At 41.2% G+C, this 18,454-nt stretch overlaps 1 protein-coding gene across 1 annotated transcript in view; it reads right to left on the bottom strand.

Annotated features, from left to right (window-relative positions):
• The window catches only part of NANP (N-acetylneuraminic acid phosphatase), a 19,548-nt gene extending 2,257 nt beyond the window's left edge, over window positions 1-17,291 (bottom strand). Inside the window, exons 1-3 of the mRNA XM_029917907.1 lie at window positions 16,870-17,291; window positions 16,537-16,725; window positions 4,591-5,077 (exon numbers count right to left, since the gene is read on the bottom strand). Coding sequence (XP_029773767.1) covers window positions 4,591-5,077; window positions 16,537-16,725; window positions 16,870-17,254 — 1,061 coding nt within the window. The 5' untranslated portion in view covers window positions 17,255-17,291. The remainder of the gene's footprint in view (window positions 1-4,590; window positions 5,078-16,536; window positions 16,726-16,869) is intronic.
• Window positions 17,292-18,454: the final 1,163 nt, after the last annotated feature.

Below are 18,454 nucleotides of genomic sequence, written 5' to 3'. Positions count from 1 at the left end.
CAATTTCTGTTCTAAGGGTCTTCATAAATAGCTCATAACAACCCTTCATTTGACAGTCCACCATCTTTCATTCATCCTGATTGTGAAGAAATAGAAAGAAAACTTATATATTTATATTTAGTAAAAACATTTTAAGCTCTTCACAACCATTATTTATGCTCTTTCCAAAAATAATGCTGGTTCATCCAACCTTTTATCTATGTCCATTGTACGTTTTGAAGGCCTGAATTCACCGCCATATAAAATGGGACCTAATTCTGTTCTTTTAGAAACATATATTCAGTTTTAATCAAGCATGTTCTATGATTTCAGCCATTTAATGACCCCGTGCTTCGTCCAAACCTAGTTTTACAGATAAAAAACTTCAATGAGTTCTGAGTCATCCTCTGTCACGCTTGGTTCTGAATCCCCCATTAGAATTACATGCTCTCTCTCATGTTCCCACAGCCTTTTATCTTAGTTTTTTATTACATTACATTATATTCTTTTCCATTTGGCCTGTTTTCTAACATTCACCGAGACCCAACACTCACATACATCATTTCTAACTTTTTCCACAACTCTGCAAGCGTTTTTGAAATGAAGAAATGGAAGTTCAGAACTGTTAAGTGACTTGCCCAAGTTAGGATTTAAATCCACACTTGCCTACTTCCAAAGCACACATGCTTGCCATTACACTACTGTATCAGGCAGTGGAAACTGGGTCTATTGTCCTTATGGCATGATCTGGTTGGGGAAAATAGGCAGGTATGCAATGGTAGGTTGAGTGCCATTAACAGTTATGTAAACAACAGTGGAAATAAAATTCAAGAAGCAACTCATTCCACAGGGTTATTGGGTAAGGCATGGTAGAGAAGACAATATTTAAACTAAGGTGTTACCAAGCCTGTAAGGTAGGTATGGGAGGATGATAAAATCATTCTAGACAGAAAGAAGAGCATGAACAAAGACACAAAACTTGGAATTTTGAGAACTGGGAAAGGTGAGAAGCGGAGTTCAAGATGAAATGCAAGGCATGTGAGGGAGGATCCTAAGATACAGGACTGGAGAAGCTGTTGCAACTGGTTTGTAAAGGGTCTTCAATCCCAAGCTGGGGCAGAGACTACCCAAAACCCTTTGGTATACACTGTTCCCATAATGTCTATACCTTCATACTGTAATTAGGTGGACTTCTCTAAGGGCTTTATTTGACCACAGGAGCACCCATGCACATAGGCTGGGGCTGAAATTTACCCTGGGAAAAGGCCTCGACCAATGAAGGGTAGAAATTAATAGATAAACATCCCAGGTTTCTTGTCCCTTGGGAGGGACAACTGAAACATGCTCTCTCCCAGAGTTCCTCAACTGTTCACACCAGTAACCTACTCATTTATTAGATTCCTTCCCTTCCTTGTATAATTCCACCACTCTCTTACAGCGCTTCCAAGGATCACCTCCCAAATGGATTACCTGCATCTGAAATCCCTGTCTTTGGGACATCTGGGGAAAGATGACACTGTCAAGACATTTTTGGATCTTTGAATGATGAGTGCAATGCACACAACTGTGACTAAAAATTATTTGCTATTGAAGCAAAGTGGTCAAACAAGTTTAAATGTGTTACCCTAAACTATATAGAGATCAAGAGGTATGCTATACATAAGACTGAATTCACAATTCACCTACTGAAAAGAGAAAAGAGATTAATAGATACATTCTTCTTCATTCAGAGTACAAGATCCACATCAAAAGTCAAGGAAATGGGGCTGGGGCCAAGATGGCGGAACAGCATGGAAGGTTTTTTTTGCCATCTCTTGTCCATGAAATATAGCCAGATCAACACTAATCCATCCTGCACACCTAGAAAACGAATTTGAGGATTAACACAACAATCTGCACATCCTGAACCACAGAACTCACCAGGTACATGGTGCAGAGACGTGAACTGGGGGAGAGAGAAGCCACGGAGAGCAGGGAGTTGTTTTTGCTTGTGGAAGAGATTGGAGATGGGGTAGAGTAAGGGAAAAGCAACCCACACACCCAAAAGCAGCCAGAGAGAAAAGAAAGTATGCAAGGGACTGAACAAAAAAGGGAGAAACAAGAAAGGAGAGGGTTTAAATTCCATTAAGACTATAAACAGGGTGAGCACAATCTGAAATCTGCAGCTTGATACCTGGTGGTGCTCTGGGGGGAAGGGCGAATCCCCAGGGATAGATAGCGAGATCCAAGAGGTGTTTGGGCCTCATGGGAAGAGGTGGTTCGTCTGCTGGGAGTACATTTGGTAGAGGCAGTGCAGTCACCCCACAAGCAAAGGTACTAGTGGGTCCTGGAGAAAACAACCACATTCACTGGTGCTGGAACAAGGACATTAAAGTGGGAAGCCTGGTGCCAGATGTATGTTGTAATTTACCATAATCTTTGAAACGCTGCTGCTACATGATTGCAGAACTTTTTCTGGAAGGGGTTGGTACTCAGCCATAGTCTCTGGGCATCAGCAGAAGCATGAGCCTGTGAACATTCCTGGGTCGGGTGGTCACCCAGCCATTGCTTGGCGAGACCCTCTCCCCAAAGGTCAGAATGGGTCAAATCTGCAGTCCTTCAGAAGTGAGGGGTTGGGAAACAGCTACATCTAAGATAAAACTCAGGATGGAGGTGCCACCTGGCAACCTCATGGCTTGGTCATTGACACTGTAAAAGCGGTAAGTGGACATAAACTGGAGACAAAGGAGGCGTGTGCGATTGCTGATCTGGGAAAATGGAGATCTGATACTAGAGCTGGGTGACGCCATTTTGACCCCTCACTTGCAGGTGCATACACAACTACATGTGCCACAACAATCCACCCCTTCTCTATAGCACCATACAGTGGAGAACGGAGCTGTTAGAGTAAAGCCTACCCAACTGGGCCAACCTTGTTATTCAGGAACACCACAAGTCCCTCCTCCTGCTTAGTTTGTAGACTATACAATGCTTTATAGTTTGACTTCAAGGGGAAATCGATGTAATTTCAATCACTTTCCAGCCTGTTCACTGGTCCATTTATTCAGTTTTTTTTTCTCTTTCTTTTCTTATTCTTGAATACAGAAAAAGTTATTTTTATATTCCATTTTTATTAAAATAGTTCTCTTTAACGTTTTTCTTTTATACTTTTTACTTTGTGAAAAATTTGCAAATTCTATTTTACTTCCATCATTTCAATTATTTCTATTTCACTGTATTCAATTTCCAAATTTTCAAACGTTTTCCTTTTTTTTCTTTTCTTATCTTTCCCTTCTGTAATCTATCAAGCTCCTATCAACAACAAGACCAAAACATACCTAGGATCTAGCATCATATATTTGATTTTGTGTGTGTGTTTGTTGTTCTTAATTTTTTAATTTTAATTTTTGAACCAAATTAATTCCTTTTCTTTCTTCAAAATGATGAAACAAAGGAATTCACCCCAAAAGAAAAAAAAAAACAGGAAGAAATGACAGCCAGGGACTTTATCAACACAGATCCAAGCAAGATGTCTGAACCAGGATTTAGAATTATGATAATAGTATATTTGCTATGGTTGAAAACAGATTAGAATCCTTTTCTGCATAGATAAAAGAAGTAAAAGCTAGTCATGATGAATTAAAAATGCTATAACTGAGCTGCACTCTTGAATGGATACCATGGTGGCAAGGATGGATGAAGAAGAGCAGTGAATCAATGATATAATGGACAAACCCATGGAGAATAATGGAGCATAAAAAAAGAGGGAGATGAAGCAAAAGAGCACGACTTAAGAATTAGAGAAATCAGTGACTCAATAGAAAGGTAAAACATCAGAGTCACAGGCGTCCCAGAAGATGAAGAGAGAGAAAAAGGGGTAGAAGGATTATGTGAGCAAATCAAGGTGAAAAACTTTCCTAACCTGGGGAAAGACACAGATATCAAAATCCAGGAAACACAAAGGACTCCCATTAGATTCAACAAAAACCGACCATCAACAAAGCATATCACACTCAACTTCACAAAATACTGAGGCAAGGAAAGAATCATGAAATCAATAAGGGGGAAAAATACCTAACCTAAAAGGGAAGACAGATCAGGTTTGCAGCAGACCTCTCCACAGAAACATGGCAGGCCACAATGGAGTGGCAGGATATATTCAATGCGCTGAATCAGGAAAATATGCAGCAAAGAATTCTTTATCCAGCAAAGCTATTTCTCAAATAGAAGAAGAGATAAAAATATTCCCAAATAGGAGTCAAGATGGCAGGGAGGAAGGGAGCTCTATAAACTTCATACGCCCCATCTATAGAACTGAGAAGGGCATTACTCTCATCTACAAGAGCAGAAGGAGAAAATACAGACTCCGGAAAGAGGTAACCTCAAAGATGCCTGAGTGAGTGCAAACAGGGGAGATTGGAAAAAGGGCCAAGACAAGAATGGCAGGGAAGGTTGGAGCTCCAGCCCAACACAGGCAAACCATGCAGAGCCCCTGAGAGACAAAGAAAAGAGAAGAGAAACTGAATACATGGATAGTACTGTCTCTAGAGAAGAGATAAAGAAAGTTTAACCTTGCACGGAGAGAAAAATTCTCAGTCCATATATAACTGCTGGGCAGCCCAAATCCCAAACCCGGGTGACACAAGGTAAAGAACAGCCTCTACCCCTATGCGATCCCGCAGGGAGTCGGCGGCTGGGGCAGTGGCAGCCCCGGCGACGAGCTCTTCAGCCTTGGCTGCTGTAGCAGGAGCACACACCTCATTTCCAGAGTGAATCTCGCCTCCGGCATTGGCCGTGCAAATCCTAAATCCCAGGTGCCAACAAGGGAAAAAACAGGCCCCACCCCTACGCGATCCAAGCAAGGAGTTGGCAGTGGAGGCGGTGGCGAGCGCTTTGGCTGCGGGAGTGCACACCTCATTTCCAGGAGTGCCCAGAGCCTCAGGCAGTGGCAGCGCGATTCCTGGCTGGCACCAGGAAAAACTGCTCCCTCCCCCTATGCAATCCCCAGTGGGAGTTGGTGGCAGCGTCTGTGGGGGCCCACAAGTAGCCTCCTGCAGTGCAAATCCCTGCTGGCACCAAGAGAAACTGCTCCCTCCCCGTACTCGATCCTGGTTGGGGGCTGGGAATTGGCAGTGACATCTGTGGGGGCGCACACTTTGCCTCTAGCAGTGGCAGTGCAAATCCCTGCTGGCGCCAAGAGAAACTGCATCCTGTCCCTACGAGATTCCAGCTAAGGAGCCAGCCAGCAAAGCAAGTACATCTCATCTGTGGTAGCATAAAAGTGCAGGGACTAGGATTTTGAAATGAGGTGGGCCTGGAAAATACAGCTTGGCTCAGCTGTGGCACAAGGAGATTGGACTCATTAGAGTGGCCTGCAGCACTTAGTTCCAGCGGAGCTTCAGGCTCCAATACTCATCCTCCGCAACCACTAAAGCAGGGCCTCCGAAAGCAGTTCCCGAGACCTACCTATACCAAACCACACCTATCCACAAGGGGCAGCTGCTGCTTTCTTTTTGGACTTATTTTTTATTATTATTACTTTTTGACTATAAAACATTTTCAATTTTTACTCCTTATTTTCCTTTTCCCTATCTCCCTCTTTTTTCCCCCCTCTTGCCATCCAGATATATTCTCCCTTATCTCATCCTTATCTCTACCCTCCACTGGTTATACTTTTAGACTGTCCCTTGTCCTTTCTTGCCTCTGCCTACCTTTATTTTTTCTTCTCTTCTTTCCTTCTCTTTCCTCTCCATCTTCTCTTCTTCCTTTCCCCCTTTTAATTTGTTTGTTTGATTTGTCTGTGTGTTTGCGTGCTTCTGTTCCCTCTGTGTTTGTCTGTCTGTTTGCCTTCTCAGGGCTACCCCAAGAAACAAGCCAAAGTATGCATGATGGTGAGTCTCAAATATCACTGAGTAGGGAAATAAAATAATCAAAGGCACAACAGAAGAAACTGAGAGACACCATTAAAAGAATATTGCCTGAAACGACAGGACCTGGACAGGCAATAAGCCTCCTTTAACAGAGCAATACTAACAGGTACAGTGTACAACCAACTTCCTAAAACTGGCAAGAGACAGAAAACTAGCCAAAATGACAAAACGAAAGAACTCTCCCCTGAAAAATCTCCAGGAAGAAGTCACAGGCACAGAACTGTTCAAAACTGATCTAAACAATACAACTGAACAATAATTTTAAAAACTTGTCATAAAATGAATAGCTGGGGTTGAAAAAGCATCAGAGAAGCAACTGAGACAATGACTAGAGACCTTGAAAATAGGTGGGATGAGTTAAAACAGGCTATCAATGAGGTGAATAGTAAAATGGGGGCAGCCACCTCAAGGACTGAAGAGGCAGAGAGAAGAAAAGGTGAATTAGAAGACATAGTTACGGCAAAAGAGGAAGCCAAAAAGAGAGAAATTGATCCAGGAGCAGGAAAGGAGAATTCGAGACCTGAGTGATACAATCAAACTGAACAACATCCGAATCACAGGAATTCGTGAGAGGAAGAAAGAGAGAGAGGTCCTGAAGGGATACTAGACCAAATGATAACTGAGACTTCCCAAAACTGGGGAAAGAAGTAGACATTAGAATTCAAGAGGCACAAAAAAACCCCCTTAAGACGTAATTTGAATCGACCTTTGGCATGACATATCCTGGTGAAACTGGCAAAATATAAAAACAAAAAGAGAATTCTGAAAGCAGCTAGGGATAAAAGGGCCCTAACATACAAAGGGAAACCTGTCAGAGTGGTAACAGACCTATCTACTGAAATTTGGCAGGCCAGAAAGGAATGGTAGGAAATCTTCAAAGTGATGAACTGAAAAAAATGCAGCCAAGAATCCTTTATCCAACAAGCCTATCATTCAAAACGGAAGGAGAGATAAACAAATAAACAAAAATTGAGAGAATTCATGTCCACCAAACCAGCCCTACAAGAAATCCTAAGAGGGGCTCTATAAGGGAAAAGTTGCAAAGAAGACAAGGTGCCAGAGACACCACTATAAACATGAATTCTACGGAGAACACAATGAATCTAAAACCACGTTTTTCAATAATAACACTGAATGTAAATGGACTGAATGCTCCAACCAAACGACACAGGGTAGCAGAATGGATAAAAAAACAAAACCCATCTATTTGCTGTCTATAAGAGACTCATTTTAGACCTAAATATATCTTCAGGTTGAAGGTAAAGGGATGGAGATATATCTATCATGCGACTGGAAGCCAAAAGAAAGCTGGAGTAGCCATACTTATATCAGACAAACTGGACTTTAAAGTAAAGGTGGTAACAAGAGATGAAGAAGGACATTATATAATAATTACAGGGTCTCTCCATCAGGAAGAGATAACAATTATAAACATCTATGCACCAAATTCGGAAGCGCCCAAATATATAAAACAATTAATCACATACAGAAACAATCTTACTGATACGAATGTGCTAACTGCAGGGAACTTTAATTCTCCACAGATAGCAATGGATAGATCAACCAGACAGAAAATCACTAAGGAAACAATGGACCTAAATGACACATTGGAACAGATGGAATTGATAATATATTTAGAACTCAGCATCCTGAAGTTAGGAAAGTCACCTTCTTTTCGAGTGCACATGGCACATTCTCCAAGATAGATCACATAATGGGGCATAAAGCAGCCCTCCATAAGTATAAATGAATAGTGATCATATCATGCACACTTCCATATCACAATGTTATGAAACTTGTAATTAAACACAGGAAAAAGTCTGGAAAACCTCCAAAAATGTGGAGGTTAAAAACCACCCTACTAAAGAATGATTCGGCTAATTAGGCAATTAGAGAAGAAATTCAAAAATATATGGAAACAAATGAAAACGAAAATACAATAATCCAAAATCTGAGATGCAGCAAAGGCAGTGATAAGAGGAAAGTTTATTGCAATCGAGGCCTATTTCAACAAATGAGAAAAAGTGCAAATTCAAAATCTAACGAAGCACCTACTGAAACTAGAAGGAGAGCAGCAAGAGCACCCCAAACCAGCAGAAGAAAAGAAATAAAGATCAGGGCAGAAATAAACAACAAAAAATCCAAACAAACAGTCGAGCAGAGCAATGAAACCAAGAGTTGGTTCTTTGAAAAAATAAACAAAATGATAAACCTCTAGCCAGGCTCCTTAGAAAGAAAAGAGAGAGCACCCAGATAGACAAAATCATGAATGAAAAAGGATCTATTACAAACAAACAATCCCTTAGAAATACAAGCAATCATTAGAGATTACTATGAAAAATTATACGCCAACAAACTGGACAACACAGAAGAAATGGAAAAATTCCTAAATGCACATGCACTACCAAAATTCAAACGGGAAGAGATGGAAAGCATGAATAGACCAATAACCAGTGAAGAAATCGAATCTGTTATCAAAAATCTCACAATGAATAAGAGCCTAGGGCCAGATGGCTTCCCAGAGGAATTCTACCAGACATTTAAAGCAGAGGTAATACCCATTCTTCTCAAACTATTCCAAAAAATTGGAATAAAAGGAAAACTTCCAACTCATTCTACGAAGCCAGCATCACCTTGATACCCAAACCAGACAGAGACCCAGCCAAAAAAAGAGAACTACAGACCAATAATATCCTTAATGAATACAGATGCAAAAATACTCAACAAGATACTGTCAAATCAAATTCAACAGCAAATAAAAAAATTATCCATCATGATCAAGTGGGATTCATTCATGGGTTACAGAGCTGGTTCAACACTTGCAAATCCATCCATGTGATACATCACGTAAACAAAAGAAAATATAAAAACCATATAATCCTGTCCATAGATGCAGAAAAAGCATTTGACAAAATACAGCACCCTTTCTTAATAAAAACCCTTGAGAAAGTCAGAATAGAAGGAACTTACCTAAACATTATAAAAGCAGTTTATGAAAAGCCCACAGCCAATATCATCCTCAATGGGGAAAAACTGAGAGTTTTCCTCCTGAGATCAGGAACACGACAGGATTTCCACTCTCACCACTGTTGTTTAACATCATGCTGGAAGTTCTAGCATCAGCAATCAGACAAGAAAAGGAAATAAAAGGCATCAGAATTGGCAAAGAAGAAGTCAAACTTTCACTTTTTGCAGATGGCATGATACTCTACATGGAAAACCCAGCAGACTCCACCAGAAGCCTTCTACAACTGATCAATGAATTCAGTAAAGTTGCAGGATACAAAATCTATGTACAGAAATCAGCTGCATTCCTATACATCAATACTGAGGCAGCAGAAAGAGAAATCAGGAAACTGATCCTGTTCACAATTGCATGAAAAACCATAAAATATCTAGGAGTGAACAAACCAAGGATGTAGAAGACCTGTATGATGAAAAGTATAGAAAACTTATGAAAGAGATTGAAGAAGACACCAAGAAATGGAAAAACATCCCATTCTCATGGATCGGAAGAATAAACATTGTGAAAATGTCATTACCCCAAGCAATATACACATTCAATGCAATCCCTATCAATATTGCACCAGAATTCTTCTCAAAGCTAGAACAAGCTATCCTCAAAATCGCATGGAACCACAGAAACCCCCGAATAACCAAAGTAATATTGAAGAAGAAAAACAAAACAGGAGACATCACAATCCCAGACGTTAGCCTCTACTACAAAGCTGTCATCATCAAGACAGTATGGTATTGGCACAAAAACAGACACATAGACCAATGGAATAGAATAGAGAACCCAGAACTGGGCCCACAATTGTACGGCCAATTAATTTTTGACAAAGCAAGGAAGAGTATCCGATGGAAAAAAGAGTGCGTCTTTAGCGGGTGGTGCTGGGAGAATTGGACAGCAATGTGGAGAAGTAGGAAACTAGACCACTTTCTTACACCATACACAAAAATAAACTCAAAATGGATGAAGGACTTGAATGTGAGACAGGAAACCGTCAAAACCCTAGAGGAGAAAGCAGGAAAGAGTCTCTTTGACCTCAACCACAGCAATTTCCTATTTGACACATCCCCAAAGACAAGGGAATCAAGAACAAAAATGAACTATTGGGAACTCAGCAAGATTAAAAGCTTCTACAGGATACTATCAACAAATCTAATAGGTAACTGAAAGAATGGGAAAAGGTAGTTGCAAATGACATATCAGATAAAGGGCTAGAATCCAAAATCTACAAGGAACTCACCAAAATCCACACCCAAAAAACAAATAATCCAGTGAAGAAATGGGCAGAAGACATAAACAGACACTTCTCCAAAGAGGACATCCAGATGGCCTACAGGCACATGAAAAGATGCTTAGCGTCACTCATCATTAGGGAGATACAAATCAAAACCACACTGAGATACCACTTCACACCAGAGTGCCTGAAATTAACACATCAAGAGACTACAGATGCTGGCGAGGGTGTGGAGAAACGGGCACCCTCCTACACTGTTGGTCGGAATGTATACCGGTACAGCAGCTCTGGAAAACAGTGTGGAGGTTCCTCAAAAAACTACTGAGAGTACTCCCCTATGACCCAGCAATACACTGCTGGGGATCTACCCCAGCGATACAGAAATGCTGATGCATAGGGGCACATGTACCCCAATGTTTATAGCAGCACTTTCAACAATAGCCAAATCATGGAAAGAACCTAAATGCCTCATGATGGATGAATGGATCAAGAAGATGTGGTGTGTGTATATATATATATATACACACACACACACACACACAATAGAATACTACATGGCAATGAGAAAGAATGAAATATGGCCGTTCATAGCTACGTGGATGGACCTCGAGGGTGTCATGCTAAGCAAAATAAGTCAGGCAGAGAAGGACAGATACCATATGTTATCACTCATAGGTCTAACAGGAGAAACATAATAGAGGCACATAGCGATGGGTTGGGGGGAAGAGTTAGGGAGAGGGAGGGAGGCAAATCATGAGAAATTCTTGAATACTGAAAACAAACTGAGGGCTGAATGGGGAGGGGGAAAGAGGAAGGGGGGTGATGGTCATGGAGGAGGGCGCTTGTGGGGAAGAGCACTGAGTGTTACATGGAAACCAACTTGACAATAAACTATAAAAAAAGTCAATACTACCCAAACCAATCTACATATCCAATACAATCTCTATGAAAAGAATAGCATTTTTCACAGAGGTAGAACAAACAATCCTAAAATTTTATGAAACCAGAAAACATCCCAAAACCCAAAGCAATGTCAAAAAAAAAAAAAAAAAACCCTAGGCTTGAGGCATCACAGTTCTGGACTTCAAGCTGTATTACAAGTAATGATCAAGACAGTATATGATACTGGCAGAAAAACAGATACTCAGATCAATGGAACAGAAGAGGACCCACAATGGACCCACAAACATATGGCCAACTAATCTTTGACAAAAGAGGAAAGAATATCCAGAGGAATACAGTCTTTTCAGCAAATGGTGCTAGGAAATCTGGACAGTGACATGCAGAAAAATAAACCTGGACCACTTTAATACACCATACACAAAAATAAACTCAAAATGGATGAATGACCTAAATGTAAGACAGGAAGCCATCAAAATCCTAGAGCAGGCAAGAACTTCTTTGACCTCGGCCATAGGAACTTCTTGCTCAACATGTCTCGGAAGGCAAGGGAAACAAAAGCAAAAATGAACTATGGGACCTCATCAAAGTAAAAAGCTTCTCCACAGTGAAGGAAACAATCACCAAAACTAAAAGGAAACAATTACCAAAACTAAAAGTCAAAACTAAAATAAGATATTTGCAAACGACATATCAGATAAAGGGTTAGTATTCAAAATCTATAAAGAACTTATCAAACTCAACACCCAAAAAACAAATAATCCAGTGAAGAAATAAATGGGTAAAAGATCAGAATAGACACTTCTCCAAAGACGACATCCAGATGGTCAACCGACAGATGAAGAAATGCTCAACATCACTCATCATTAGGGAAATACAAATCAAAACCATGAGATACCACTTCATGCCTGTCAGAATGGCTAACATTAACAACTCAGACAACAACAGATGTTGGCAAGGATGTGGAGAGAGAGGATCTCTTTTGCACTGCTGGTGGGAATGCAAACTGGTGCTGCCATTCTGGAAAACAGTATGGAGATTTCCCCCAAAATTTGTAAATACCCTATGACCCATCAATTGCACTACTAGGTATTTATCCAAGGGATACAGGTATGCTGTTTCGAAGGGGCATAGGCACCCAATGTTTATAGCAGCACTATCTGCAATAGCCAAAGTATGGAAAGAGCCCAAATGTCCATCAATGGATGAATGGATGAAGTAGTGGTGCATATATACAATGGAGTATTACTTGGCAATCAGAGAGAATGAAATCTTACCATTTTCAACTATGTGCATGGAACTAGAGGGTATTATGCTAAGTTAATTAAGTCAGAAAAAGACTATCATATGATTTCACTCATATCAGGACTTTAAGATACAAAACAGATGAATATAAGGTAAGGGAAGAAAAAATAATACACAGGGATGGGGACAGAACATAAGAGACTTTTAAATATAGAGAGCAAACAGAGGATTGCTGGAGGAGTGAAGAGGGGGATCAGCTAAATGGGTAAGGGGCATTATTGAATCTACTCCTGAAAACACTGTTGCACTATATGCAAACCAACTTGGATGTAAATTAAGAAATAAACTATTTTTTAAAATAAAGGAAATATCGTTCAGGCTATTTGTGCTCATCAAAATATGCGAGAGTTAAGAAAGTCTTATTAGTCCAAGAAAAATATACCAATCCTAAGAATTTAGGTGAAGGCAAAGTTAAATTTCAATGAGCAAACCAAGCTTCTTCAGCTTCTACGCTAATGTCACCATCTTTTCTAACAACATCAGTTGACCTACTCTTGAGCTATGATGGAAAGCCACTAAGATTTATCAACTCTACTGCTACACACACACAAAAAAAAACAAAAAAACACATAGGCCCCTAGAAGTCCACAATTCTTGAGCTTAGATAGCAAACTGAGAGCTCCCAATAACATCCAATTTCCTGTTACTGCAATTACCCATTCGTTTAGTATGTTCTCAGGGCTCTTAAAAAGCAGAATTAGCTTACTTTAAAGGGGAGAGTCTTCTAAAGGTACAGTATACCACTTGCAGGTTTTGCAACTTCTCTCCAGTATATCCTTTGAATTAACTTTTCCACTTTTTTCCCCACAGCAAGTAATTACAGATTCACTTGGGATCACAAGTAGCATTTTAATATTAACACATTTGTGGAAAAGTTTATCAGTCATTTATACATTAATATTAATTTAAAAAGAAATAAGACCTATTGAATCACTACATTGTATACCTGAAACTAATGTAACATTGTGTCAACCATATTTCAATAAAAACAAAAACACCTAAGTTGAATTAGTACACTCTATTACTAGTATGCACAATCTTACATTTTTTTTAATGTTTTATTTATTATTGGGACAGAGAGAGACAGAGCATGAGCAGGGGAGGGGCAGAGAGAGAGGGACACACAGAATCTGAAGCAGGTTCCAGGCTGTGGGCTGTCAGCTGAAAGCCCGACGTTGGGCTTGAACTCAGGAATCTTGAGATCAGGACCTGAGCTCAAGTCGAACTCTTAACTGACTGAGCCACCGAGGTGCCCCATAGTACACACAATCTTAATACCTGTACTGAGAAAATGAGAGTTTTGACTGAATTGGGGGTGGGGTAAAATGATCTCTAACTTGGAGGTGTGATGACATTTTTGTGCAAGGAGTAAGGCAGGTTTGAAAAGGATTCTGCATACAGTTAAGCCCACTAGGTACCTAGGGGCCTGAAGAAAGGAGCCCTAAGTCAGTAAAAGGCGAAGGGGATCAATTTGTTGTCATAAGATAAGCTCAAACTTTTAGTTGCAAAACTCTATTTAAGGTTCATCTTAACCAGTACAAAAAGGAGACTCTATCCTACTCCTGCTCTCTGGACCTAGAATTACAGTTACTATCAGAACTACTAGCTTTTAGCTGATTGTGATTTAAACACTTTTTGAGGACTAGAGTGGAAACCATATAACACTTTACTATATACTATTATAGTATATGAAGTGGCTGAATTCCAAATAAAACTGAGTTAAAAATACATGCTCAAAAGGGCTCCTGAGTGGCTCAGTCAGTTGAACCTCTGACTCTGGATTTCAGCTCAGGTCATGATCTCACAGTTCATGGGTTCGACCCTCCCAAACCCTCCCAGTCAGGAGCATGCTTGGGATTTTTTCTCTCTCTCTCTCTCTCTCAAAGTAAATCAATAAACAAAAAAAATTTTTTTAATACAATAAAAAAAATACATGCTCCCCAAATATGATGGCCTGCATTACAGTCTAACAATTCAGCAGCCCATGTGCTATTTTTAGTTCAAGTCTTTCCTCAAACGTATCATTTATTCTATGTGACCTATATGAGCAACCTATTTAAAATCATAATTCATTCTCCCCTCCATTTTTCTGCATACTTATAAACTCACACATGCAGATATCTTTTCTGCTCAGTTCACTGAGAAACCCCAATTTTCTGTGGATGGCTTCCTCTTGGGTAGTGACACTGACAGGCCTGAAGAGGGTGAAAGAAATAACTTTCCCAGAAGATTAAAAAAAAAAAAGCTGATCTATACAGTCAGCATATTGCTCCTTCTCCCCAAGCCCAAGGCAATGGCTAAGACCTTTCCTCCCCTTCTCCTTTCATAAATAGAAAGGAGCTTTATGGAAGCTGATACATTACTTCTTAATAGGCCAAAATTTATGGATGGTGTTGTATTCTTATGTGATAAAGCATTCCTTGTATAGTCAAAGCACACACAAACTGCCCATTTGACAGAATGTTTATACAGGAAGTGGTGACTGAACCAAGTCTGGAGACCTGGATTTTTATCCATCCATCAATCCATCCATCTGTTATTTATTCAATATTTACCACGTAACAAATGAATGACGACAGTTTGATCCCTCTAAAGAAGCTACTAAGTTGTAAACATCTGAGTACAAAACTTGTTAATATCCTTCAGTAAGTATAAGATATCTTGAACAAAATACAGTGCTGGTATAAGGGAGAGTATAAAGACTAGGGAGAAATACAATCTGACTTTTGTTCAGAAATTTCACTGTGGCAGGAATGTGGAGGATGAACTGGACACAGTGACCTTGGAGACACCACCACAGCAATAGTTTTGGTGACAGGTGGATGGTACAATTCATCAAGTGAACATTTCCATGTACCTTCCACACATTAAGTTAAACCTGGTAAGGATATTGAGGACTAATATCATTATTCAAACTTTAAAATAAGGATTTAAAATAAGATTTAGAGTGGTTTCAAAACTTGTTTAGGCACTTTCAGCTAGGTATTGGGAGAGCTGTTAAGTCAAACTCAAATGCCTAATTTATTTATTTTTTAAAATATAATTTATTGTCCAGTTAGTTAACATACAGTGTATATGGTGTGCTCTTGGCTTCAGGAGTAGATTCCCATCATTCATTGCTTACAAACAACACCCAGTGCTCATCCTGACAAGGGCCCTCTTCAATGACTGTCACCTATTTTACCCTCCCCTGCATCAACCCTCAATCTGTTCTCTGTGTTTAAGAGTCTCTTACTGTTTGCCTCCCTCTGTTTGAAACTGTTTTTTCCCTATCCCCTCCCGCTATGTCTTTTATTAAGGTTCTCAGATTCCACATATGAGTGAAAACGTATGATATATGTCTTTCTTGGACTTACTTCACTTACCAAATGCCTGATTTTAAAGCATGAACTCTTGGTCTATAGCATGATTTGGCCTAAATCAAGAATTTAACTGAAATATACTGGGCTTGACCTGCCAAGGACACATAAGTAAATAAGTACTGTACATATGTATAGCTGGAGAGACCAGAGGCAATACAGCACAAAATGGTGCCCCTGAGGTCAAAGTCAAGGGTATAAAAAATAGAAAGGAGAGTCAATAGTGTGGAATGCCTCAGTAAAATCATTAAGAGAGACTTAACTGTCCACTGATTCTGGCAATTTGGTTGGTGCTTAATGACCTGGCAAGTCTATTTTATTAGTAATACAGAAACAGTATATGTCAAGAGATTTAGGAATAAATAAAATGTGGGATAATGTATATAAATTTCTTTTGAAAAACATGGCCTCAAGAGAGATAGGTAACATCTAGTAAAGGAAGTAGGGTGCAAGGAAGGCATTCTTTTTAATTTTTTGAAGTGTGTGACAGACCTGAATATGGAGGAGTGGAATGCACCAACAAAGAGGATTAAGATCCAGGAGCCAAAACCTAACTAATGAAGACTAAAGAGGTTGGGACACTCAGGGTTGGAAGGATTAGCTTTTGAAAGTGGGTTTTTCACATCTGATCACTCCTGGTTTTCTCCTTACAGCTGAAGGCGTTAGAAAGAAAGCGGGGGTGAATTAGGGGGCTTGAAGAGTATGGGAAAGGTCTGACACAGCATTTCCGGGTATGGAATGAAGAGGATGCTGCTGAGCAATGACTCATGAAAGAAATGCTCTGTGAAGAAAGGATTCTGGGTGTCACCTTAGAAATCTAAGGGTCACAACCCACACCAGGAAGACTGGAGGTGAATTCCTGCGGAGAAAATTTTCTGGAGTCAATTAAGTCCAGCCTCGCCACTGACAGTTGTGTAACTTCCTGGGTCTCCTCAAAGATCCATCGAAGACCACGCAGTGTGGGTACGACCCTCCCGGAAATCAACCGCGGAGAAGCTGGCGCGCAGTCACCTAGCTGGTCCGAACCTGTCCTGGCAAAAAGCCAGGTGTCTCGCAGTGTGGTATGACCGTTCATGTTTGTGTGCAATTCTGCCACCGTGGCAATTTAAGTTACATCCTTCCGCGTCCCACAGAGCTGGAAACAACTTCAAGAACCCAGCGTTCCAGAACCTGGGCAGGTAACCCAAGCGGCTGGGCGTGAGGTAAAGGCACCAGCACCAGCCATCACCCCCTGCCCACTTGTCCTTCTTTCCCGCTCCTTCCGACACGGGGCGGGGGGCGGGGGGGTTGCCTCAAAGGACGAGAAGCCAGTGCCTCCGGGATGACCTGGCCCCGGCGTGGTGTCGGCGGAGATGGCACTGGAAAGGTCGGGGGTGGGAAGACACCAAGGGGATAGGAAAGCGCGTGATACGGAGTGGGCGCGCTGACCCAGCCTGGAGGAGGGCCGCGGGAGTCGGGACGTTACCTCCAACATGCCTTTTCTACTCGCCCCGGCCGTGTCGATGAGCGTGTTGTCCAGATCAAAGAAAACGGCCCGTACCTGGTTCAGGACCATTCCGCCAGCAGCTCGCGTACCGCGCCAATTGGCCTATGCCACCGCCACCCGCGCATGCGTGAAGAGGGACTGCGGACATGGAAGAGGTGGGCGGAGCTGTGAGGTCTCCTGACCCTTTCTTGCAGCCCCTGGAACTCCCGCGAGATGTCTCAATAGTGGCGTGTCTGAAACAGCGAGATACCGCGAGACTCCGGAATGCGGGTCTGTTGGAAGGGACCAAGGCGCCCCTTTGTAAGCGGGCGAGTGTTTATCTGAATAGTTTGCATGTGGAAGATTAGTGGCGCAGTTTTCTTTCTTTGTACCCTCTTTCTGCTTATCTCTTTTTTCCGTGTTGCCCCCTTGGCGTGAGGTGAATATCATAACCGCCCGGGGGAGGTTTTCTGTGCCACGTGGCGTCTGGAAAGGAGTCCGAGACGCAGTGGCTTTTTCGCTTACACGGGGTGGGGGGGTGAGTATTATATGGGGAGCCGTCTGCGACTCCGAAACTTCGCTGGTGGTTTGCTAACCGTAAATTGGGATGTGAGTGCGTGTGTCTAGTACCCAGAGTCTGCGGTTACGTGATAGGTGAGTGCACGTGTCTAGTACCCTGAGTCTCCGGTTACGGGATAGGTCACGTCGGTAGCAGGAATGCCAATGGGGTGCAAAGGGGGTGATATTTACCCTACTAGAATCGAGTAGCCGTGTTAGAACTGGAACCAGTACATTTTTGAAAGCTGTAGTTTGGATTCCTTGAGACCTTTTTGATGGCTCTACCTGAAAGACGGAGTGCTCGGTAGTGTCTGCTGATGTTTTGTCCACTTTGATTGCATTTACCGTTGCATTTCCAGGCTTTTGGGTACTTCATAAATGGATAGTTTTCAGGTATGTTAAGGGGCTGAGGGATCTAAACAGTCTGTTAACCTCCAGAAGGGCAGTAACAACTGCTTTCTACTCTTAGCAGAACAAAGATGTTGAAATTAATCTCAAATTGTCTCTGTCAGATAACTTTACCGAAATGTAGATATATGGTCATCACTAGTGACCAGAAATTATCTATCAGATAGGATAGGGTTGCAGGCCATATCTGCCACCAGAATTTTGTTGAATCTCTGATCAAAGAGTTGGGTTTGTTGTTGTTGTTGTTTTTACCTTTCTAAAAGTGATTGGAAGAAATCAAGAGGAGTGAGTATTCATGACTCGTGAGAATTATATAAAATGTAA

This window comes from Suricata suricatta, chromosome 12 (assembly GCF_006229205.1).
Source record: "Suricata suricatta isolate VVHF042 chromosome 12, meerkat_22Aug2017_6uvM2_HiC, whole genome shotgun sequence".
NCBI classification, from domain to species: Eukaryota; Metazoa; Chordata; class Mammalia; order Carnivora; family Herpestidae; genus Suricata; species Suricata suricatta.
Note: the sequence above shows the minus strand (reverse complement) of the source record. Positions and strands in the feature narration are given on the sequence as shown.